Source organism: Acanthochromis polyacanthus, chromosome 3 (assembly GCF_021347895.1).
Source record: "Acanthochromis polyacanthus isolate Apoly-LR-REF ecotype Palm Island chromosome 3, KAUST_Apoly_ChrSc, whole genome shotgun sequence".
In the NCBI taxonomy this organism is placed as follows: Eukaryota; Metazoa; Chordata; class Actinopteri; family Pomacentridae; genus Acanthochromis; species Acanthochromis polyacanthus.
This window is the reverse complement of record NC_067115.1, coordinates 18,335,287-18,359,725: the sequence shown is the minus strand read 5'-3', so window position 1 is coordinate 18,359,725 and position 24,439 is coordinate 18,335,287. Positions and strand designations below refer to the sequence as shown.

Here is a 24,439-nt window from a genome sequence, read left to right as displayed (position 1 = left end):
TTCTCTCTTTTTTCTACATACTTCTATTCTTTATCTGTATTGTAAAAGGTTGATGTGACTTCTCAGATTCACACACTGTCAGTACCAACACGATATTACAAAAATCTACTTTACTCTAAACATGATCATTTTAACTACTGGAGTGATAGATATGAAGAGGACTAGATAATCTGGTTATTCACTGATGTTTATAAGACAGTTTTACATTTCACTCTGCAACTTTAGATTCTATACTCCATGTGTGCAGATCTCCCATCACTGATCTTTGCATCAAATGATTATAAACATGCTAATGTTGTGTACAGCCGTGTTACAACTTCATAGGACAAAACCAAAAAGTAAACTCCTGAATACTTTGTGGTTAAGGTTCCATGGTAAAATTGAATTAGCCTTGCCGCGCCACTACCACAAGCATACACACATGTACACTAAAATCCACCACAAAGAAACTGTGAACATAGACTTACGCTAAAATCCCTCCTTTGTCCCCATTTCATGAAACATTCTCACTTATCCAAATTCCAATTAAGACAAAAGTCTACATGAATCCTATTCTGGAGCCTCAGATAAAGAACCAGCCAAGAAAACCACAGGGGATTATATTTGACTTGGGTTCTTGTCAATAAAGATTACCTCTTCACTTCTCTCACCTGTCCAATTCCAGAGAGAGAGATATCTAAAGCTGAAGGGAGCTGCGAGCATTTCTAAATGACCAATGAGTCAGCAAGGCGAGGGATATTCAGTTAACTCTCAAATTGATGTGGTGCCCCCTCTGTGAAAGTATTTGTCAAAATAAATATGACACGCAAGTATTTAAGGAGTTTCTGTATAATATTTGAGGATTAGTTGTATTTACTATGTATAAATGTGTGTACGTATGGTGTGCAAAAATTTTCCCTCACTTTTAAAATAATATAATTGGAAGATACAGCCTTTGCTAAATATCATACATCTGCCAATCATCATATGCAATCCGAAAGCTTTCCTCCTCACACAGTGATGTAAAAGTCTGTCAAGTGTGCAAAGGGAAATGTAATTTCACAATTTGCTTGCATATTTGTATTTGACATTTTTGTGTCCCAGAGTTCCCACTGATTCAGTGTATGGCAGCATTCCCGAAAGAGGCACAGATTTCATTGTAAAAACAGTCAATACTGGTACTCAATCATAAAAATATACTGTATATGAATAAGTATTTGTAAGTATTTTACAATGTAAAAAAAAAAAAGTCTGCATAAGTTCTAAACAGTCAAGCATGTATGTACATATTTGTAATATTTACATAGTGGAAAACACACCTGTTAGGGCTCCAGGGGATGGTGGGGACAAGGCCAACATCAGGGAAAAGGATGGTATTATCTTTGATGCGATCCAGGGCATAATGCATCTCACAGAGTGGCAGTCTGTTCAGCTGGAACTGGAGCTCCACCTGTTAAAGAAGAAACGCAGAGTTTGTTTATTGAAACTATCATCTCCATCCACCTACAGGCCAAGAATATTATGTACAGCACAAAAGTATATCCACCTGTCAATATCACAGTCTAAAACAATAATCCCTAAAAAATTACCCCCTCTGGACAAAACTAGGCACTTTCGGGGTACTGGCAGCATTATGAAGTGGACATACCTAACACTGAGAATTACTGGGGGATTAGAAGGATAATAACACATACAACACCCTCACCAAAAAGTCAAATAAATAGTGTTGTGCACTGGCTTTGCCACAGGTGAACAGGTTTAATAGTTGGTAGTTTTTAGTTTGATGTCTTAAAGAGCCATTTATCAAGTCACCGAGTTTACTTACTGTTGTAACAAAATTGAACTTGTACTTGGATGAACTGTATTTGTAATGCGACCATCACAAACAAATCTGGGCATGACTGCTAATCAGAGCACATATTAGATCTGACCCTGAGGAATTTACTCTTATTTTGTTATGGTATGTGTGATTGTGTTGTGGCCAGTGTCAAGCACCAAGCTCGAATAACACCAAGACCGTGAGACTCATTGGCGGTCTTCATAAGGAAAGCTGTGTGGAATAAGAACCCACAAACGAGATAGGGAAATGAAACTGTGACTCGTAAGCAGGCAGGAGAAGTATATGCTGAAGAAAAAAAAGATTTATGGTAGTACAGTGACAGAATGAGGGTTTTTTTGATAACTGTTCACACGGTGTCATGTAGGGCTGGGCGATATGACGATAGAAAATGTCTATCGTTTTATGTGAAGATCCTATCGTTTATATCGCAGTGTCGCAAAACACGCTTTACGGCAGTATTTTACGTCACCAACGTGCCTTACGGCAAGCCCAGGCACGCGGTCAGTGTTGCCAGCTTAGCGACTTTCTTGCTAAATCTAGCGACTTTCCAAAGCATCCTAGTGACTTTTTTTGTCCAAAGCGACTAGCCACAAATCTAGCGACTTTTTCTGCCGTTTTGGAGACACTGACAGGAAAACTCAGATCATTCTGCAGTTACTGTCCTCAACAAGCAGCAGGTGCTGCTGCGAGCTTCTCCCCCTCCCAAAGCACAGGCTGTCAGTCCAGTAACCCCGCAGCAGTCCCAGTGTCTGATTAGAGGACACATCACTCTGCGGCCAGACGGCAGGTGAATCGCGCATGGGCAAAGTCACTACAGATCCCATCCAGACTTACAGAGCGGGATATAAACGAAAATGTTTCTTCACTGTCATACTAAAATAAACCACAGCATTTATCCTCTAGTACAAAAACATATTTTGGGCGTTTTATAATCACTTTTTGGTCTCTTCCACAACGTTATTCCTCTCGCCTACAACATTGATTACAATTACATGCAAACTGGGAAATATGAAAATTAGGCGATGACGTCATTTAGCGACTTCTAGGACAGCCAACAGCAACTTTCCTTACTGACGAGTTGGCGACACTGCACGCGGCTAAAACATAAACAGCTATGGAGGAAGACAGTGGACTCAACTCAGAAGAACAATCTAAACAACAAGATCACAAACAACCAGCTCAAACCGACGAGCTGGTACCTAAAAGAGGGGGAATTTCTGTCATATGGCGGTGGTTTGGATTTAAAAAGACCGACAAGGATCAGACTACTGTACTTTGTAAGGTATGCCGCTGCCCGGTCCCAACAACAGACTCGAACATGAGTAACTGTTTTTATCACCTGAAAAATATGCTATATCATGATGTATATCGTATCGGGATATAAAATTTTGGTCATATCGCCCAGCCCTAGTGTCATGTTTCCAGAGCCGACATTCAGGCTGCAGGAGAGAAAAATATTAAGCCAAGGCTGCCATATATACAGTCATTCAAAAAAAAAAAAATTCATTGGTACACAGAGGTTTTCTTGGAAACCTTTGCGATCCTTTGTGCAATTACTATATAAGAGGTGAATATTTCAGATTTTTAGCTTTCATCCAAGTTTGTCAGGGAAATGAATCATCAAAATAACATCTTCTAGGCTATATGAATTGCTCTTACTAAATGAAATGATGACCAGCTTCACAAGTCTTAGTCAAACAGAGATAGGCCAGAGATTGCAACCGTCTTCAGCACGTTAAGTGTGGTGCAACCTGTACCTGTATTTCTCTGTCAGGCAGTAGTCCCAGCTCCTCACAGCAGTCCTTGCAGATCCTTAGGAAGATGTAGTCCTTGGTCTTCTCCTCAATGACAGCCTCATAAACACGCTCTTTGACCCCAGGAGGTGGCTGGCTGCCGAGTCCCTCACGGCCCAACGGCAGCACCAGAACTGAATTTACCTTGGTCATCACTAGTCGCCCAGCTAATGTGTCCTGTAAGAAAAGAAGCTTCAGTTTAGGATAGCGAACTTACAGACGCCTATGGACTCCAAGCGATATCTAAAAGTATTTGTAATTCTTCGAGTGACAAGGCAGGAAACCAGTACGGTAATGTATGCATGGAAGTTGCCATTGTAGCTAGTTCAGTTACCTCAGAAAGTGTTTCAGTGAGTCTAAAGCGTGCAAAGAGCTGTCCATTTTGGGCATACTTGGCTCCGACAGAAATGCCAGTCAGCATAAAGCTAGTGACCAGCTGCAGGTTCACCTTGATGTTAAACCTGGGAGAAAAACATTGGCAGTGGATATTGGTTATGTATTTGCAGATCTCAAAAGTAAACTAAATATTCAACCCAAAAAACAAAAAACATTTTAGCCATGCAACTGTTTTCTTTAAACTATAACCATCATCACAATACATACTCTCATGACACACACAGGTAAATCCCTTCCTTACTGCCGACACTGTTCTACTTTTAGCCACATATTCATTCATATATTTACTGTAATTCTGTAAAGGTTTTACAAATTCTGCAAAATGTAAGGTCAACTAAACAGAACACAGTCAGTGAAGAACATACAAAGCAACCACGTCATTTTCAATGAGATTGTCCTTGAGAGAAAACAAACATCAGCACAACACTTCTCCAAATACATATTAAGTAGCAAGAAGGAGCACTCTGAGGAAAAACATCAATTCTAGATTGTTTAAGACTGCCTCTCTGGTCTCCGCTGGGTCTGAAATGATGAAATAGGAAGCAATATTGGTGATGAATTCTGATGGATGATTGGCACGCAGACATGAGTTCACATATTCTGTTAATATTTGCAAACCAGTGGCATTACACAAGCAAAGGAATTCTAAAGGTTCTTTACTATGGTTTTGCATCAGCTTTCTGGCTCGATTCTCAAAACGGAAAAAGACGAAGAACTCGCATCTACATGGCTCACTCTATGGTCACTTTAAAAAAAAAACAGCTGATGTGCCTTGTCCTCTGAACACAAGGCCGCCACTCGATAAAACGTCATGCATAAAGTAAGAAATAAATAGTTTGATATTATTCAGTGTTACCGTGACAGAAATAGCTCTGAAGTTATAGATTGCATTAAAATTACTAAAATAACCTTTAAGTAATCATTAGCCATTTGCATATCCAAGAAAATCCACATTTATCTGGAAATCTCCTGCTGAAACTGGATCTGCCATGAAAAGCTTTAGCAGCTGACAGAAGATGGACGACTTAACCGGCAGAGATTATTCCTATGCATACTGGAAATGGCAGAGATTAAAAGAACTTTTTATATAGCAGGAAATAACTGATATATCTCAATTCCTCACTAAGTAAGGACTGAGTCATTAAGCAAGACAAACTTAGAGCCCTGAGGAAAAAAGGGACATTGAAAGTGGAGGAGGGCCTCCTGTATTTATTTCACTGAATGTGTAACCAGCAACATGCTCAGTTATAGCACAGGCAGGGGCAAAAAAGTCAAAAATTTGTGATTACTCGAGGGAAAGAAAACAGTTCTAATCATCTACTTCCTGGCAATCACTTTAGAAATGTTACTAAATTACACTGGCAGTGTTGGTGAAGCTGCATGTAAGACATACACTCTCCCTTGCACATACACACGAAGCAAAGTTACAGTGAAGGTCAAGTCTGACACCTTGTGGTGGGTTGACTCTTCATACCAGAATATTAATACTACTCAATCTCTGACAAGGCCCATATTTACATTTCTGTAGGCTACATGTATCAGTAAAAAAAAAAAGTATATTCAAGGTTAAAACGAAAAAACATCAATTGTTCAGCTGCGGGAGTTATGCTTTACAAAAAGGCTGCATTTGTACATATTCTAAAATCAAGTTTCACACTTTTTTTTGTTATGGTAGTTTAATATTCAAATACTCACTTGCTAACTTCCTTATATTGTGCAATCTCCTCTATGTAGAGGAGGTCATGCAGTCGGGCCTGGTAGTTGTCTTTGGTCAGAGTCTTGTCCAGGACTGACTGAGTGAAGAGCTGGTCGGCTGACAGAGGTATCTGATAGCGGGAAAGGAGGCTGCGCTCCAGTTCAGCCATCGTCTCATTGGGACTGAATTCTACAATGGTTTTACATGAAGAGTCCCAGCGCTTTGCGGTCATCAAGAGCTGCTGCCTGGCTGCCATCAGGTGTTCCAGGTCTAGAGAACAAATGGATCACAGAATTCAGATTTGCGCACTTTTATCAAATTCTACTTTTAAAATACTAAAATTTATACTACTGTAAAACTATGTTAGATATGCAGCCTAATGGAGGCCTTAACAGCTTTGAATCAAAACAGTATTCTAATTTATTTTTAGCATGTTACGTTCAGACATCTAGATAATCTCCTTGCGTTTACTGTACCTTCAATTGAGGCAGCATCCACCATGATTCGCTGCATCAGCACAGGTTCTGAGCCAAAGTCAAAAACGATGGTCTGTCGGAAGGTACCAAAGATCTCTGTACTGAAGCCCACTGCTACCTTGTAGATGCAATGGTCCAGGCCATTGTCTGCTGCCACTGCCAGAACAGCATCATTTATTGTCAATGCATTGAAAGTTGTAATCAATTGTTAACAAAAGACAGCTGTCAGTTAAAACATCCATGCAAAAAAAAAGTAAAGTAAAAGAAAAGTAAGTTGTGAATTCCACTGTCTGTTTATATAATTTCAGATATTACGAAATAAGTAAAAATGCTTTGCCAAAAACGAAGAGGGTGCAAAACCCATTTAGGGAATACAATTGCAAAGTTGTAATTTATAGACAGAGACATTATATGACCTTATCAACTACTCATGCTCAGTACAACAAACAGTCTGTGCAGGGATGGCGAATCACTGAATTTTACTCAATATATCCATGTTCACATTTTTTCAGCAGTTTCAAATGTAAAGCAATTATCATGTTCAAATACTTTTTGAACTTTTTAAATTGTAGTAGTGCTGTGACATAAAAAATTGGAAAACACATTCTTTAAAAAAAAAAAAAAAAAGGCTATCCTTAACCACACAAGAAACAAAGAAAAAGTTAAAATCCTCCCATAACTGTCTCCCTTGTCATGGCAGAATGAATATACATATGACACACCCGCAGTTTCCTCTGATGGAGTCCACTCTTGGCAGCCGTTAGGAACAACTTGGAGCCGTTCCCCAGCTGATACACCTGTGATGAAGAAGTGTGGTCGGTGGGCATCATAGAGCAGGGCAATGCGGTACAGCTTTCTAGCCGGCTAGGAAAAGAGAGTAATAAAAAGATAACAAAATTATTACCAAAAACTAAAAGATGTTTAGTATACAGACAAACAGCACTGACAAGTTTGCAGAAAAAAAAGTTTGACCTATATGTCCAGTGTCACATGGACAAACAATCTGGTTGCACAAAGAAACCACTAAACACATCACTCTACCTTGCACAACAAGGAGAAGATCCATGAGTGGGCGGATTTTTTGGAGGTGACTGTAACCGAAAGGCTGGAGCTGGTTTCCACATTGACTCCTTCTAAACTGTCACTGAGCTGGAAGAAAAAAAGATGGTCATGCTTAAGTCAGTCACCAAAAATCCATACAGAAATATTTTCAAGAAATAGTCTACCACTACAGATGGAAGCAAAGTTCACTGCTGCATATTATATAACTGATTGAAAACTATATAAAAAAGTATTTGTCACACTGTACGCCACACATTAGGTAAGAACATGGCATAAAAGGCTCTATAACCTTAAGAATGGCTTGTGAATGTGTGTCCTTTACTGTCACTCCTGTGGAAAATATACAATTCTTGCTACTGTCTATTGTCAGTTTGTGTAAGCAATACAGTTACAGCAGTTTAAAAAAAAAAACATACGAAAGTTTTACAAGTCTTAAAACAGATTCAGAAAAAGTCAGTTTTCTTCTGTACTGTTTGCTCTTAGTTACAAGATCATGAAGAATTAATGAGGGGGAAGTGACATGAAAAGTGCACTGCAGCTCACCTACTTTAAGACGCTTGGTTCTACAATAACAGTACAGTTAGAATCTAAATTAACTAGTAGGTTAAAAAATGCAACTCTTATAAGGAAATTAAAGTTTTTGTGCATTTGCACACACCAGAACTATTCAGTGGGTGTAGTACATTGGTGCAACCCTGCTAAATTTACATGTTGTGCTGTTTACTACCTACTGAGCCACTTTTGAGCTTGCATGCACCACAAAGTCACTCACCACTTTCTCTGGGGAGAGGGAGTTCATCCACTTCTCTATTAAGGTCTCCATGTAGTTTTCGGTGAAGTGTTTGCTCTCCTGCTGCTGTTTGAGGCGGATGAGGCGTGACGCATAGCGCTTCTGCCACTCCATCAACTCCTCCTGCGAGTGGGCTGATGTACACTGGGCCCCATACCGACACAGACCCTGCTCCAAGTACCTAGAGGAAAGCCAAACGGTATGCTAAAGTGGTGCTAAAATAAGTACTACCATTGTTTTACTTTAAGAATTTAAGAATACCAGACAGTTACCAATTTCAGATTGAGAATTTTCAGCATTTATTTGTTTCACACTAAGATGAATTCAGCACCATTGAGTTTGATATGACAATATAGAGACAACCTGTAGCACCAGGCTTTTATTGCTTTTGATTAGTTGAATAACACCAGATATCAGACTTTCAAAAACAGAAAAAAAATCTGTAATTTACAATACCAACATTTCTGTGTACCAGCTGTACGTATACTCACACGCAAAAGAAACGCAAGTTTCTTTTACCCGATGAAAAATTAAATTTGGTTTCCCAAAACAAAAATGCATTTGGTACTTTGTGGTGCATGGTGTGTTCTTAACATTTTCTGTTGCGTTTTGTAAGGTTGGTGTGAAAACCGAAAACGAATTGTCGCAATACACCAATGCATTGATGATGTGGACATGATTCACACTTTGCACGTGCAATTGAATATGCACGATTTATCGACACCTTCAGTGGGTATAAATTTCATTCAAGATCATAGGCATTTCACTTACTGTTTAACTATGCCACGCTTAAACCAAATTGAGAGGAACCAAGCCATCGGACGTCTGCAAGCTGGAGAGTCTGTCCGAGACATTGCCCGTCACTTTAATGTCAACATCACCACCATTTACCGTCTCCAGCGTTGATACAACACCACACAGAGCATCGATGACCTTCCCCGAAGCGGACAGACTCTCCAGCTTGCAGACGTCCGATGGCTTGGTTCCTCTCAATTTGGTTTAAGCGTGGCATAGTTAAACAGCAAGTGAAATGCCTATGATCTTGAATGAAATTTATACCCACTGAAGGTGTCGATAAATCGTGCATATTCAATTGCACGTGCAAAGTGTGAATCATGTCCACATCATTAATGCATTGGTGTATTGCGACAATTCGTTTTCCGTTTTCCGTTTTCACACCAACCTTACAAAACGCAACAGAAAATGTTAAGAACACACCATGCACCACAAAGTACCAAATGCATTTTTGTTTTGGGAAGCCAAATTTAATTTTTCATCGGGTAAAAGACACTTGTGTTTCTTTTGCGTGCGAGTATATATTTTGTTCAACACTGCTACATTTATCCATTTTTATGCCTACATACATTTGCTGGTATTCTTCTAGGATAAATCTAAGATATCTGCTGTTAACCAATTACTGTTTGTAAAAAGACGACATCAGCGTAAGAATAAAAATAAAAATCACTGCAGTAAACTACCGTGAATGATAATGTTCCTGCTTTCAGTGTAATGTAATATCATTACTTTCTGAAACCTGCATTAATCACTTTCCAGTCAAATGCCTCTCTATCATGACACCTAGTGTAGTGGACATGGCATAATCATTTTTGTCTTTTGTTCTTAATTATTTACAGACATGTACAAATTATCAGACAGTTTTTCATTACCTTTTACAAAGGGTGTACTCCTCACTGCTGGTGACTCCTCTGGGAGGAGGCCGAAACTGCCAGCCATCTTGGACCTCTGTCAATGCATAAGCCAAGTGGTCAACGGCTCTCAAAACATCATGAGAATTGTTTTCAAGACGTCAACCAGGTGAATAAAATAAAAAAAAACTTTGCAAAACATAAATAAAATATACTGCATCGAAGTATGTGAGCCGTTTTTGACACCAAGCACATTTTCAATTCTTGTGTTCCAAGTTGGCCGAAATATTGAAATCAACTCATGGCACAGATGTACTCACCTTCATCCTGGTCATCTGTGTACTCTGGTGCCATCTCCCTATTCACAGCCTGACAGAGAAGGGGAATGGACAGGAATGGATTGATGAAAGTGGGTACAGAAGATTATTACTAATATGTCAAGTAGTAATGTAGTTGCATGTATACTTATTACAGGGGAAATAATTTCATTACAGACACAAGCTAGGCAGGTGTGCACAGCATAAATCAGTAAGCATTGGAGTCTGAACATTAAATTATATTTATGATTCTCATCTGCAAGCATTTAACCATCATCTGTAAAACCAAGCAGTTAGAAGGTCAAATTAAAGAAGAAAACAAAAACAGAAGTCAGGTACACAACGATAATTCATAACTACAGGGACTTACCTCTATTTCAGAGAAGAGCATTTTTAATCTGGTCAGGTCTTTTGCAACAATTCCATTCTGTGAGGGAAAGAAAAAAAAGGATCTTCATAACAACATAAAGAAATGAGTGTTTTCAGTATATGTTAGTCATAGTCACATTTTTTTTTTCTACAGATTTATATGTAGTTTGTCTTTATCACCATCACAGTATGCAATATAAAAGTCTTCTTATTTGCATCTCCAAATGGCAGTGAGAATGTGTATTAATACATCTAATGTGAGCAAACTCCATTTATCAAAGAATGCAAAAGGATCCGAAGTCACAGGGACTTCTACACTTCTGGGTCATTATTTCGATGGTTTGCGAACAGTTTATATGTTTCTCTCTCCATTTATCACTTCTGTGGTTGTATTTCCTTCCAGTACTTTCACTCTAACAGTATATAAGAAATGTGGTAAAAACTCTAAGAAAATGTCTTCCTAATCAGATATGATTAGTGACACATTTTCTGTTCCTGGCACATTTTATTAGTCAAAACTGATGAGTGTTTATCTTTTCTCACAACATCAAGACTTTAATTAACCTCATGACCATATTATATGATGTCAATTTGTCAACTTTATGTTGTTTCAGCTGCTTCCACTAATTGTCTGCTCAGCACTGATTTGTGTACACTGTATGTACAGTATATGTGTCATTTGTTTAAAAGTCTTTATGCATGTTTTGTACATACTGTGCATCAATCCTACCATTGGCTCTCCATACAAGGCTTTGGAGAGGATGCTCGCAACCTCCTGTAGGCTGCCATCCAACAGCATGGTGCGCAGGCTGGCCTGCAGTGAACCATCTCCTCTGGCAATTTCTTCTGCCAGGACTAAGACAAGATGAAGAATACAGACAGGTAGGGAGGGAATTAATTCAGTGCAGATGGTTAAGTATTTCTCAATGTATGTAAAAGTCTCCAAGTATATTCTGTAGAACAAGAGTGAAGGTTGACAAGGTTGCAGTCTAGAAGTTTGCAAGCAATTCATTAAAAATGTGAAATTTTCTCAGGCATTGTGTATTTTATACAGGACTAAAGTGTGTGTATTGTAGCAAATCCCATTCTGCATCCTGTTACACCAGGTTTATTGCAGTAATATATGACTCACATTAACCTGTAATGTACAATAGATACAATAGATATATATACTCATTGTACACTGAGACCTAATCAACATTTTGAGAAACTAAGAAAAACCACTGTATGAAATCTGATTTTTATCAGTATAATCAAATAAAACTTCTGAAAATCTAAAAAAATGAGGATAATAAAACTGGCTGAAGCAAAAAAAAAAAAAAAATCTCAAAAGTGAAACTTCTATCATACAAATAAGTAATTTGTATCAGCTTTGATAATTAGGGTTGGGCATTGTTACTCTGCCAAAGAATGCAGCGGAGATATGTGACGATCGGCATATATTTGTCCGTCTGTCTGCAACATTACTCAAAAACGGAATAACGGATATGGATTCAATTTTCAGGGAAAGTCAGGAATGACAAGAACCAAGTAACCAGATTTTGGCAATGATGCTGACTATCAAGAAAAACAAACACTGAACAAGTATATGAATTATTGTGCTTGTGAGGAGTGAGGACCCACGCCCACAGCCTGACTGCTCATCTCCTTTGAAGAAAGTTTGATATAGACTTGTAGGTTTGTTGTGTGAAGCACGCTGCTCCTAGTATGTGACAGAAGTAGTAGCACATTCAGGACCGACAATAAAATGTTGCTATAAATGGCAAAAAAGCAGCTTTACCCAGCTCTAACAGTCCTTGACAAAAAAAAAAAAAAGCGAGAGAAAGTCTGTGTTGTGTTCACTGTCACAGAAGAGAAATAAGGAATCTATATTTATATAATACTACAATAACATCATCTTGCATTCTTCACAACACAGTTTTTGAAAATCTGCTTATAAATGTTAGCAACACTAAGCTACATAAAACAATCATAAGAGTAGTGATGGTGGTCTGCTTTCTGCTTTGTATTTTTACCAAGTCTTTCAAAGGGCTTCAAAGCATTTGGTAAACCAAGGTGCTTGTTACGAAACAGTCACACAGTTTGTGCAGCTCATCTGCTAATCAAACGGCACAGCAACAACATGCTAATGCTAGAGTAATGATTCATTAAGACAAATACTTCAGGAAACAGAAAACATAAAGGCGTTCAGCTTGCCGAATTTTGCAGGCAGATGGCAACAGATAAACAGTAAGTGCTGTACACTGTGTCAGTCATTCCTCTGCTGTCCAGATTGTATTCAGGGAGCAGCAATAATTTCTTTCGAGCCTAAGCAGTCTTTAGCATCAGGGCTAACCCATCACACTCACACTGCTGCCATTTGCTCTCTATCGCTTATATTTTTTCTGCAGACACATTTGCACTGCTATAAAATCTTTAACAACTGTTCATACACTAGCACATGTTTAAAAAGTTAAAAGAAAACGCTAAGCAGAATAGATATTACATTTCCCCAACAATTTCTTCAGAACTGAAACTTGGGCATCCATAAACACTGATAATATATTATCTTTTCAGTTTCCTCTGCTTCTTATGTAACGATCAGACTTTTTCCTTTATTCCCTGCTTTGTAATTACAGTGCCAGGCCTCTTTGCAGCGCCTAACGTTTTGGTTACAGTTCTGAAACAAATCTTCCGCATAGGTGTTTTTTCATGGGAGCATCTCCATTGACAACGAAGTTTCTGAGTGGCAGCACAGTGGACTTGTGCATGGTTAACAATGCGCTTCCATAATTACTGGCCCAAACATTAGTTTTCTTAGTTTTCTCTGATATTCACAGAGCAGGAAGGCATTTTCTGGAAAAGTAAACAGCTTTGATACTGCAAAGTCACTGAGCCCAAATTCAAGATTTCTTCTATTACACCAAGATCAAGCCATGTTAAAACTTGTTCTCACACAGGTAAAACAGACAGACTGTAAACAGCATCAGCACATGGTTCCAACTGAAACTGCTACTCACCATGTTTGCAGTCTTCATCTGCTTCATCATAGTTTTTCTGTTGGCAGAAAGAGAAAATTGGGAACCATAACATACAGGAACACTTTGCATTTGAGGGTCAGAGCTCCATATAAGCTCCAAGAATGGCTATCTTTGCCTCACAACAGACTCCCTCACACTATCATTATAGAACTTAAGTAGTTTCCATAATCTTAGGGCTTAAGTAACTGGTGTAATTTTAGAGCTCTGGAAAGATAACACAACAGTACAAAGGAGGAAAAAAAGTAGGGTTTGATATGCCCAATGACTCAGAGTTGCCAAAGCAGATTTAAAGCACAATGACCAGCCAATGTCATTTCAGTATAATGCATTAATTTAAGGATATAAGTAAATTCTATTCTATTTAGTGATATCATAGTTATTTCTTATTGTTCTGATTTTCAGAATTCTCATAGAAAAGTCAACAAAAATCCACTAATGATACCTCTATTCTGGTCACTGGCACAAGTATAATAAAAATGGGAAAAATTTGAGGTCACACAGTGAGATGAGATGAGTGGAAAGAGAGCGATCATCTTAGATTAAAAGTCGCACGCTTGAAAAGACAGGAACAATACTTAAGCAGACACTGTCCTCACCAGCTGCAGGAGGGCAGCGATACGATAGAGCAGGGCACGGCTGCGGAGGGGTCCGGCGGCGGCGACAAGGGATGGAGGGCTGGGCGGGACAGGGGCACTGGACGATGGGGTTTGGGGTGCAAGGACCACCAGGGCATCCGTGCTGTGGCTGACTGCCGCCTCGTACTCCCGCCTGGCTAACGATCTGCTGGCTTCTTCACATGACTTCTCCGCTCTCCTGTCCGCCATGACTCAGGGACAAAACGTCTACAGAGGACAAAGATCAAAACACTGAATGAACATCCTATCAACAATAAATCTCGGCAATTGAAATAAAACTGCCATTTTCCTCCTTTTTTCCAGCTGGCAACTGCATCCTTGATTGAAGTGCCGAATCCACAACCGAAAAGCATCCTAACATTTCAGTGTTATGCTAGATGACAAAAGATGGGTGACATGATAAGACACCCACTCTTGTAGGTGCTACTATACTCGTACGGATACACAGCTGCTCCTTATTTTCTTTAAAATGTCCGCAACATGTAAAAAGGGGAAAAAGCCTTGTCAACATTGCTTTTCATTTTTTGATCATCTACATAAAGTCTTTGTCACTGAGGACAGAAAGAAAATTATTTTTGAATCCGTCACCTTTAGGTCTTCTCTTGATCGAAATCATAAAACCCTCTAAAACACCAAAGCGACATAACAACACAAAGTACCAGATTTAGGCAATGGTAGACCAGCAGTTCGCATGTTCTTGCTCTTGTTTAGCCAAATGGAGTCTGGTGGCTTTTAAATTAGTGGATGTGGTGACAAAGAGAAGCTTTATTTTTGTTTTTTAGTGGGTCTTTTCTGGCAGGTAAAATGTGTTTTGCTTCCATGTCAGAAGTCCTGTCTGCTTCTCCAAACTAGGAGCATACTGAACGCCATCTACTGTGAGTAATATACTAACTATGAAAAAAAACTCATACAACCAAACTTTAAAACATCTGTATTAGTCCTTTTAAGTCAGTATGTAAGGACAGTTTATTGCTTTCAGCTACAAACTACTTAGTACAGGTAAGCGCACTATCTGAGAGAAAAATCAACAACACTCCTACACACATAAATATACTGGCATTAGAAAGTATTCAGACCCCTTCACTTAACTGGAACTGGAGAAAGTGGGTAGCGACTAGGATTACCTGGGTTACTTTGCTTTGACTGTTGCTTCTGCGGCTCGATTCCAAATGACTGGCAGTGGACAATGACATGACATAATCCTAGGAGCTTCTGTAGGAAGTTCTTGGACTTCTGTGTTAGGTTCTTAAAGATGTTTACATGACATAATGACATGCCAGGACTTTGAAATTTTTCAGGAGCACAATAGCTTCAATAATTATAAGACGGAAGAAGTCTGGAACCACTAGAAGTAGGGATGCACAATGTATCAGTAGTCGGTACAATTCCTGGGTGAGAATTGAGAAAATTTGGTTATTGTTATTGTTCCAATAAGGACTTTTAAGTGCATCGTACAGAAGACTTGAGATGTCATTTAAAACTCAGGTCTTACTGGTGTGAATCTGTCTCACCTCTGCTTTTTGTGTTGCTGCCTGTTTATTTCTGTTTAAGACAGCAGTGACTTACACAAACAGTGTGGCGACTAGCCAAAATGGACTTTGGGTTACAGTTTATTCAGCTGAACAACAACAATGAATATTATGCACGCATGTATCTCTTATCTTGTTTCTTACTATGTTCTATTTGTATCTAGCTTCTATACTATGCAAGTGTCCCCAGTGAAACACCAATAAAGTTTATCTTATCTTAAATCTGCCAGTATGAGAGGACAATCACAGCAATTTTTCAAAAACAAGCAGAACATCATAAACCTACAAACGTGACATGTTCAGCAGCTAAATCTAATTACCAATGTATTCACAAAGCAATCGAATTTTTGAAGACATTTAGGCAGAGACTAACGATCCCATTCTCTCTACGAGCAGGGAGTCTCCATTTTCATTTTGATATGATTGGTTAAATTTAGGCTGATGGACAAAACTTATAATCAGGTTTCAGTTCAAACGAAATGTACGACACTACGAGGTACGCAAAATGTCAAGGGGTTTGAATCCTGTCTGAATCGACTGCATTACAGGGCTTGTTTCACTTTCGACTATGACATGTAATGACCAACACTCTGCCATAATCTTTGCTCCTTCCTGAAACGTATTTGTGAAAAACAATGCAACACTTCAATGACTATATACAGGACATGCAAGGTCCACTTGCTTTTCAGATCCCCCAACACAGGAACATTCCACACAAACCCTTCAATAAATACTTCGAAGTTGAATTTCTAGGAAGCAAAATTAAAACCGATAATTACCACATTTTTCCATAGTACTGGCAAAGCTTGAAATTCTGAGAAAAGGAGAGATCATAGAAACACTAAAAAAGGCTGCTTCTATCTTTGGAGTGGTGGTCATTTGTTGACACTTGTTCTCCTAGTTTTAAATGTCACAAAGTTCTACAGTTGACTGCAAAATTCAATTAATCTGTCAGACACATTTCCATCTTTCCATGGACAAGAAACTGCTTCTAGACACTAGATCTACTCAGAGTGCACCACATTGGACTCATTAATATCAGCAGTCTCTCCAGCTCTCACCGTTACCAGAGACATCAGTCTGCAGTGTAGCTGTATTCACTGATAAACTTGAGAATTAGGAAAAATGAACTGTATATGTGTTGCCTTTCCATAAAATCTCAAAGGCTTAACTTAACCTTGGTATCAAATGCTTTGGTATTAAAAATTTTGTAACTACAACCAATCACTATGTGCAACATGAGGCATGCACACAAAAAACTTTGATGAAACAAAAAAAAATTGTTTGCTCAAGCATGTTAAATGTGAACATCTGCAGGTGATATTTGTTTGTATAAAATAATAATCTTGGGTTTGTGGGCCTGATAAACAAAACAAGCAATTTAAAAATGTCATCGTAAGATCTAGTAAACTGCCCTTACTTCCATCCTAAAACGTAACTTTACTTGGTTTTGGTGGTAGCATGCAATGTGAATGTCTGCTCAACCATACAGCAATCCTCAAGTGGTTGATATGTGTCATAAATCAACAAGAAAAGAGGATGAGGCTCTAAAAGTGGGTAGTACATTCCTTATATTAAGCGCCTCTGCTCACACCATGTGAATTAAAACACATGCAATGAGCTGGAAAAGCTACGCTCACATGAGAAGCCTAAGGCATTATGTGAGACATACTTGTTTTATGATCTCGATTTCTAAAGTCATTGATGGTGGAGTCAACTGTCTGGAGTCATCTGACTTCTCCGACTGGGCATAATTGATAAAGCAGAAAAATGGGCTTTATTAAGACGAGACAGTATGACATGCTAGACAGTATGCAGAAGGAAACAGTAACGTTAAAACACTTAGCAGAGACAGAGCCAGCGGTCAACAGCAAATTCTTTGTCAGTGGAATTACACAACAATATGCCGAGCCTCTACTGGACTATATTTCAACTTTTATTTAGATAAAGCATCCTCCTCATGTGTACTGATGAGATATTTATGCAAGTCATATATTCACAATCTTTTTGTGATATTGCCTCTATTTGGGATGAATTACACTGGCTGAGAATATTATTTATTACATGAATTTCAAAAATTTGTAAATCATTGGGTCACGTACTTCTATCAGTCAACTACTATCAAATAAAACAGAGCAAAGACAGGACTTGCAAAAGACACATGTTTGGATATACATCAGATAGATTGACATCAGATACAATTTATAGTTTAGATGGTGGTGAATTAAAAAAATTACCTGAGAATCAAAGACTGTAGAGCGAACACAGGGCTCCAGACTGCGACTAAATGGTCGCATTTTGCGACCAAAATTTGAGTGAGTGCGAGTAAATTTTTCATCTACTCGCGCATGTGCGACCAGTAAATTTGCAGATTCTTTTTTTTAAAATTACTATTGAGTATTTTTTGTTGTTTTCAAACTTCTGCTCCACACTTCAGCCCAGTATACGGTAATGCACAAATGAGCTGGTTTAACCGATATTAACTCCAAAAGAAGAAGAAAGGAGACGAACACCAACGAAAAAGAAGGCGGGCCAATGTGTGTGAGAGCAAGGAGTGAATGACGGTGAAGCTCCTGATGTTTCACAAAGCCTTTATTTACGTTCAGCCTTATTTTTAACACAAATTCACCTTCCTCTCCTTCCCTCCTTTCTTGTCTCCATTCCAGCTGCTTCTAAGTTTAGACACATCCTTTGCTAGACAGCAACAGCGTGGAACTGTTTTCTTTTGTCTTTACGTGAATTTTCGGACTTTTGGTCATGTCAAGAAACCTCTTCTTAGAGAAACATTTCCTGTGCCGCTGAATTGGTCACAAAATAAAAGCCCGTAGCATTAAAAATATATCTTCAAAAGAAAAGCCTGGAGGGAACGCTTATTTTAACACTACAAAACAAAGTCTTGCCAAAATTGATGAACTGATCAACAGACCTTTATAAGAGTAATTTACACGTGATTTGGTATAAATACATAACGTGCACATGCATAACACATGACTCTACTCAGCACAAGGTCTTTTGTATTACAGATTACATCCGTTGGAAATGATACGTACACTGGGCTGCCGTGCTCTCTGAGTGCTTTTCTTGTTATGTTGTGTCAACTGCTGCACAGTAAAATGTGAATTGAAAACATAGTTTCTGCATTTATTGTGCAAGTATTTAGACAGTGAAAATGAGAGGAAATGTGAATATTTACGTAGCAAGTGGATTTTGGTGTGCGCCCCTACATTTTCTGCTTGCGCTCCTAAAATTTTAAGTTAGGGGCCACTGTGCTCCTAGGAAACAAAGTTAGTCTGGAGCCCTGGAACAACAGACTGTGCTGGGTCAGTAGCATCCTCTGAACTGTATCTGTTGCTCACTTCTCTTAATTACAGTTCAATGTGAGCATTTTTCTCCCCCACCAATTCTGAGATTTGAAATTTGTAAACACAAACAAACGCACCATTCAACTGTGTCGAAGAGGAAGCTGTATGTGGTTGTAGATGGTGTAGGGAGACACTTGCGGCTCCTTTTCTTCATTTTAGGGTGCAATGAGTAAGGCGCATTTGATTCCTAGAAAATCATATATTTTCAAGGATTTTTTTTCAGTTGTGTGCATGCTAAATGTGGCATAATGTTTAAGATTTAAGGACACCAACTAGAAACCTTTGGATAACTTGTAAAGGTTGACCAAGTTTGAGGCTTTTTTGACAACATTTAGCAGGGCTCTAGATGAAAATTAAAATAAGTCTTGTTTGCCAGACTTGACAGCACCATCTCTGTTTTGTGGTAAAATATTAAAGAAACTCATATTTTTTCTTATTTTATTATCTAAATTGTGTAATAACCTTTAACAATGACAAAAAATTGAGAGAAAGAGATGTATAAAATAAAGTGCCACACTGTTTCATGTGGAGCACAGTGCAAAACTCAAATCATACAGAACATACAGGTAGTACAACCCTGGGCAAAATTAAAACACAACGCAAAATAATGATGCAAGTTGCCAATTTCTCTTCTGGAAATCAGTATTGAATTTGAATATAGTAACAAGCATCTCCTGTTCTGTGATGTGATATGCCATATTGATTTTTTTGACATTGCGCTCAACTTTCCCACTCATCAGGATAGCGCTCGCCTGATGTAAAGAGTTAACTGGGAAGAGGAGCTGTTTTTTTTCCATTCAGCATCTTACACAATTTACACATTACATCTCATTCTTCATTTGAATGAAAACTCTGCTAACCACTCATGGCACTATCTGTTTGACCTGTATCCAGTGCTTCAGCTGCTTTCTCAGCATTATCTTGTAGCTGTGAGCAGAGCACTTTAAGATGTCCTCAGAGCAAAGCCCATGCTACCAAATGTTACTAGTAATGTTCCCGCTGCATTCATGGAAACTTACTTCAAACGCAACACCACATTAATTAATTCTTTTTCAAAGCAGCCGTTTGTTTTGCTGTGAACTTTCAAAAACTTTACTTTAAACTTGGAAGCTACTTGCACATTGAACAATATTGGTCACAAAATGTGACGAGTCGGATGCAGCTGTAGTCCTAAATCAGTCAACTAAGACAAACCTGAAAAAGCAAGAAATCACTTCAGGGAATATCAACAAACAGGATCAAAAATCTAACTGATTTGACTGTTTCTATTTACCATGCCATACTGCTCAAATAAGTCTTAGTGGAAGACCAAAGTAATCTGGCCTACTAAGCAGTGAACTTTATGATCTATAGTTTAAAATTTTCAATAACATAAGCTGCAGAAACCAGTGGTTACATTGCCATACGAAAACCTAGCAGTTTCAGATGCGCACTGAACCCTGGTTGGAAGCAGGATGCTGAAGCCCGGCCAGATGCAATTTGTGAACCAAAAGAAGATTCATCCAAGTCGCTGGCGTGGTCTGAATGCTTTATGTTTTCAGAACTACTAAAACTCAAAATCTGTCAGCCTATAGTTGGTGCAAGACTAAGCGTACTCTACAATGCCTACTCCTAGTCTCCGTCATCCCAGAAACATTTAACCTTGGCCAAATTCAACAAAGTAGCAAGGCAAAAGCATGTGAATTGGAGTCTCATCTGAGGTTACACGAAGCAGCGTGCTCTCCTTCACACCACCCAGCACAGACGAGGATAAGGAGAGTACACTGTGACCTGCTGGGAAACACCACAGCCTCAAATGCTCAACCTTGGCCAATAGCCTGGTAACTTTTGGTCCTATTTCCACCTCACTGGTTTTCACCACTAGCAGTGGAATTTATCTCAGGGTGGCAGATAAAGAGCTTTTATCACAAAAACGTTGCCCCCAAAAGCCCAAAATACAATTATTATGTGCAGAGATGGCCGGCAAAACAAACTTTCAGGTGCCAATTAAAATTCTACAACAATTAACTGATGCTAAATTTCCATCCAAGCACTAACCGCAGCCTGGAATTCAGTCTTTGATTATGACTGGCACAGAAAGAACAGTGAGACTATGACCTGTGGCATAGTTCAATTTTGTATATTTATAACAAGTAGTCTTGAAAGTATACAGAAAACAACTACATCAGGGGTCGGCAAGTAGATGTGGCTTCGGGCCAAAATGTTTGTAAACAATCGAACAGCGGGCCAACCTGCGGGGGGGTGCGCTCCGATTCTGCAAGGGGGGGGGGGGCAACGCGATACCGCGAGCAGCGGAGCTTCTACAGCTGATCGCCGCTGCTTGGGACACACGTCTCAATTCTGATCACAAATGTATTAAAAATGACTCCCAGACACACACATGTTTTGCACACACTGTTGCTCAGTGAAGTCTGGCTGGTACAACCATCCGACCAGTAGCGCAAACGCGGAAATGCCCGGCAGCAGCTGACCACGCGAGTTTCGTGTTGCGGTGACGGACTGGCTTGGCTCCGTGCCAAATCAAATTTTCAAAATATTCTGGTGGGCCAGATATTATTCCTGACGGGCCAGTTTTGGCCCGCGGGCCGCCAGTTGCCGACCACTGAACTACATGATGCTGAAACTGCACTGAACAAGATATAATGTTGCATTATATTCTGATGCATGTCTGATGTTTAAAATTATCCATAATCTCGTACCCTCTCCTCTAAGAGGATGCATTTCCTATCCAGGCAGTGGCAATGCCTTCAGGACTAGAGCAGTCCTAGTTAATGCTATGGGTGTCTGGCTCATTTTGCAGTCTGCTGTGTATCTCCTGCCTCATCCTGGGTATCAGAGGTCCACAGTGTCAAATTGTCTCTCAATATTGTTGTCTCTCAACTGACTAGAGATGACTGGTTATTGCAGTTCACAATGACAACTTTTGGTCACCTGGTGTTCTTGGTTAAATTACTGGGGAAGAAGAATTTTGCACCCACAAACATTACAGACACAAGAAATTTGGCAGTGTGTAAAGTCAGCCTCAAGCCTTGGCTAAAGTTAGCATAAAAGTGTCGCCACCAGTGACTGTGGTATATTTATTGTGCTTAGCATACTGATTCTATTTATTATCTCACACTGATGGACTTTTGCTGCTTTATGCAATGCAATTATTGTTCTATGGCTGTTTGTTGATTTTTCTGTTTGCCTGCCCAGAAACAACAGACATAAAAAATTAGCTGCTAACTAATTCTGGTGCAATTACTTTAAAGTGTACACTGTCCCTGCAAAAACAAACAATTACAAAATTGTCTTACATTTTGACATTCATTAGGAATTTGATGCTGACTGTACAGGATAGGGTGGAAAAAAATAACCAGGATGTTAACCTTCCAGTAAGTGTTGAAAACATTTCTTTCTGAATACCCAGGAAAAGGGAACAAAGCTTGTAGCTGCTGCTGCATTGCCTATAATACTGCCTGGTCTTCTTTCTTAGGACAATAATATATACAGATAAATTCTTCAGAAGATTTACAGTATATGTCAGTTGCACATGACATATCAGAAGCTAGTGGTAATGTACATCTTCATTCAGAGATTTTACATGCTTTTGTTTTTAACACAGACTAAACATTAGCCCAATAAAGTGCAATATTTGCATTACATATATTCTGTATCCCTGACACCCAAGGTAGCTGAAGACAGCACAACCCATCACCATTTCTTCACACAGACACTACATGAGTTGGAACAAACAAACAAAAGAAGGCAACATAAGGTGCATTTTATTATGCAAGATGTATGTAAATATTTCACAAAACATTGCAGGTTTGTTTTTCTCCATCATGTTAACTTTTCCAGAAGACAAAAAGTGAACTGCTGATGAGTTCACTTCCTCTAAAAACATTCAGATGAGGAACAATACTCATTAGTCTGCATGACAATGTATCCTTTTATACTTTGCTTTCATACCATAACAGCATTTAATAAGATGCTTCTCTTAAACAAGATGGTCCGACCTGTGTTCCCACAAGAAAGTGCAAGCAGGCAAGTATATTTATTGTACTTGTTTGATGTCAAAAGCATCCTGAAACATGTGCCTTACCAAATAACAGTAGTCTTAACAATTTTGTCATAGTGGTACATACTCCGCTAATGTTTTAACTGCATTAACAACAATATATACTTCTCAAAATCTAGCAAGCGAGGGTTGAAAGTTGCAAAGCAGACATCGTTTGCTACTAGGACAGGAATACAGGATCCTAGATAAAAGCAAACACAGGATATTGAAACAGTACTTATTCCAATTAAACACGCTTCTCTCAAAACCTATGCAGCTTTCTTCCGACCTATTTGTAACTGCAAGGGATAGTCGTTACCTTCTGTTATTGCCTGCAAGCCAGCCACTTCATTGGGTCAACAACATAAAAATAGTTTGGCGGGATACAGTGGGTGGGCACCTGCCTTATTTTTGGTGTCCAGTCGTGGGATCCCACAACAGCGACTACAGCCTCGTCTGCTGTACAGTGGATGAGAAAGCTGATTTTATATCCGAGTACAGTTGTAACGGGAACGTTGACTGGTTTCATTCTCACATAACGTTATTTGGCTTGACAGCAACGTGTAGCAAACATGGCAATAAAACTTGCTAATTTCCCTGAGTCCAATTAGCGGATATCGAGAAAGCTCACACTACTAAGCACAGACATTTGGGGACGACTTGTTTCGTCTTTCAGCAGATAGTTGTAGCTGTTGTTTGTCTGGCAAACTTGTCATGACTGCTGCAAGTCAGAGCGATGACGGCAGCGCTACAAAGCCCCGAAAAATGTCCCCACAGTGCTGCTTAACTTATCGTCCGCGACTGCACAGGGCAAACAGGGTTGCCACTAAACAGGCAATGCGTAGCTAGCAGCTAGCTCGCTAGCCAAAACACGGCCTTTCTTGGAACCAAACTGGCAGGCTCACAACAAGAATAGCTGGCTGGTTTGTTAATGTTAGCAGGCTAGCTAGCTAGGTTCGCCGAAACAAAACGGGTTCGGGCCTGTAATTTTGCCACGGTGTTTGGGCGCATATAAATTGTATGACATCGTGTTGTTATCCGTGCATGAACTCAAAGCATTCGTCATTATCCTAATGATTTATGGAGGGGATTCGTGTCAGTGGCTTTGTGCTGAGAAAGACAACTGAAAGAGCTGAAAATGGGAAGTCAACACTTACCTAGCTTTACTTTCTACGCCATCTTGGATCCACTTGTCAGACCATCGCAAAGCATAGTGGGATGTACTGATCTGAAGGTTGAGAGGACTGGTGTGTGCGTGTGTGTGCGTGTGTCTGTTTATGTGTATGTGGACTGTGATGGCTATGATCTTTCATGTCGATAAGCTTTTGGAATAAAATTCTGTAGATTTTATTGATTTTAAGCATATTACTCTGGAAATACTATTAACTGCTCTGGCTCAATTGGTCCTGGATTTAGAAAAATAATATTTTTTTAAAAAACCTAATGGAGGAATCTATTCTCTACAGCTGTGTCAATTATTTCATGCTTAT

At 39.2% G+C, this 24,439-nt stretch overlaps 1 protein-coding gene across 1 annotated transcript in view; it reads right to left on the bottom strand.

The window, feature by feature from the left end:
- helz (helicase with zinc finger) overlaps positions 1–24,233 on the bottom strand; it is a 61,025-nt gene extending 36,792 nt beyond the window's left edge. Inside the window, exons 1-15 of the mRNA XM_051946118.1 lie at positions 24,107–24,233; positions 13,981–14,226; positions 13,364–13,400; positions 11,095–11,219; positions 10,366–10,422; positions 9,999–10,047; positions 9,700–9,775; positions 8,015–8,213; positions 7,222–7,329; positions 6,903–7,044; positions 6,181–6,336; positions 5,704–5,974; positions 3,947–4,073; positions 3,577–3,789; positions 1,299–1,429 (exon numbers count right to left, since the gene is read on the bottom strand). Of these exons, the coding sequence (XP_051802078.1) occupies positions 1,299–1,429; positions 3,577–3,789; positions 3,947–4,073; positions 5,704–5,974; positions 6,181–6,336; positions 6,903–7,044; positions 7,222–7,329; positions 8,015–8,213; positions 9,700–9,775; positions 9,999–10,047; positions 10,366–10,422; positions 11,095–11,219; positions 13,364–13,400; positions 13,981–14,208 (1,919 nt within the window). The 5' untranslated portion in view covers positions 14,209–14,226; positions 24,107–24,233. The remainder of the gene's footprint in view (positions 1–1,298; positions 1,430–3,576; positions 3,790–3,946; positions 4,074–5,703; positions 5,975–6,180; positions 6,337–6,902; positions 7,045–7,221; positions 7,330–8,014; positions 8,214–9,699; positions 9,776–9,998; positions 10,048–10,365; positions 10,423–11,094; positions 11,220–13,363; positions 13,401–13,980; positions 14,227–24,106) is intronic.
- Between the last annotated feature and the right edge of the window lie 206 nt (positions 24,234–24,439).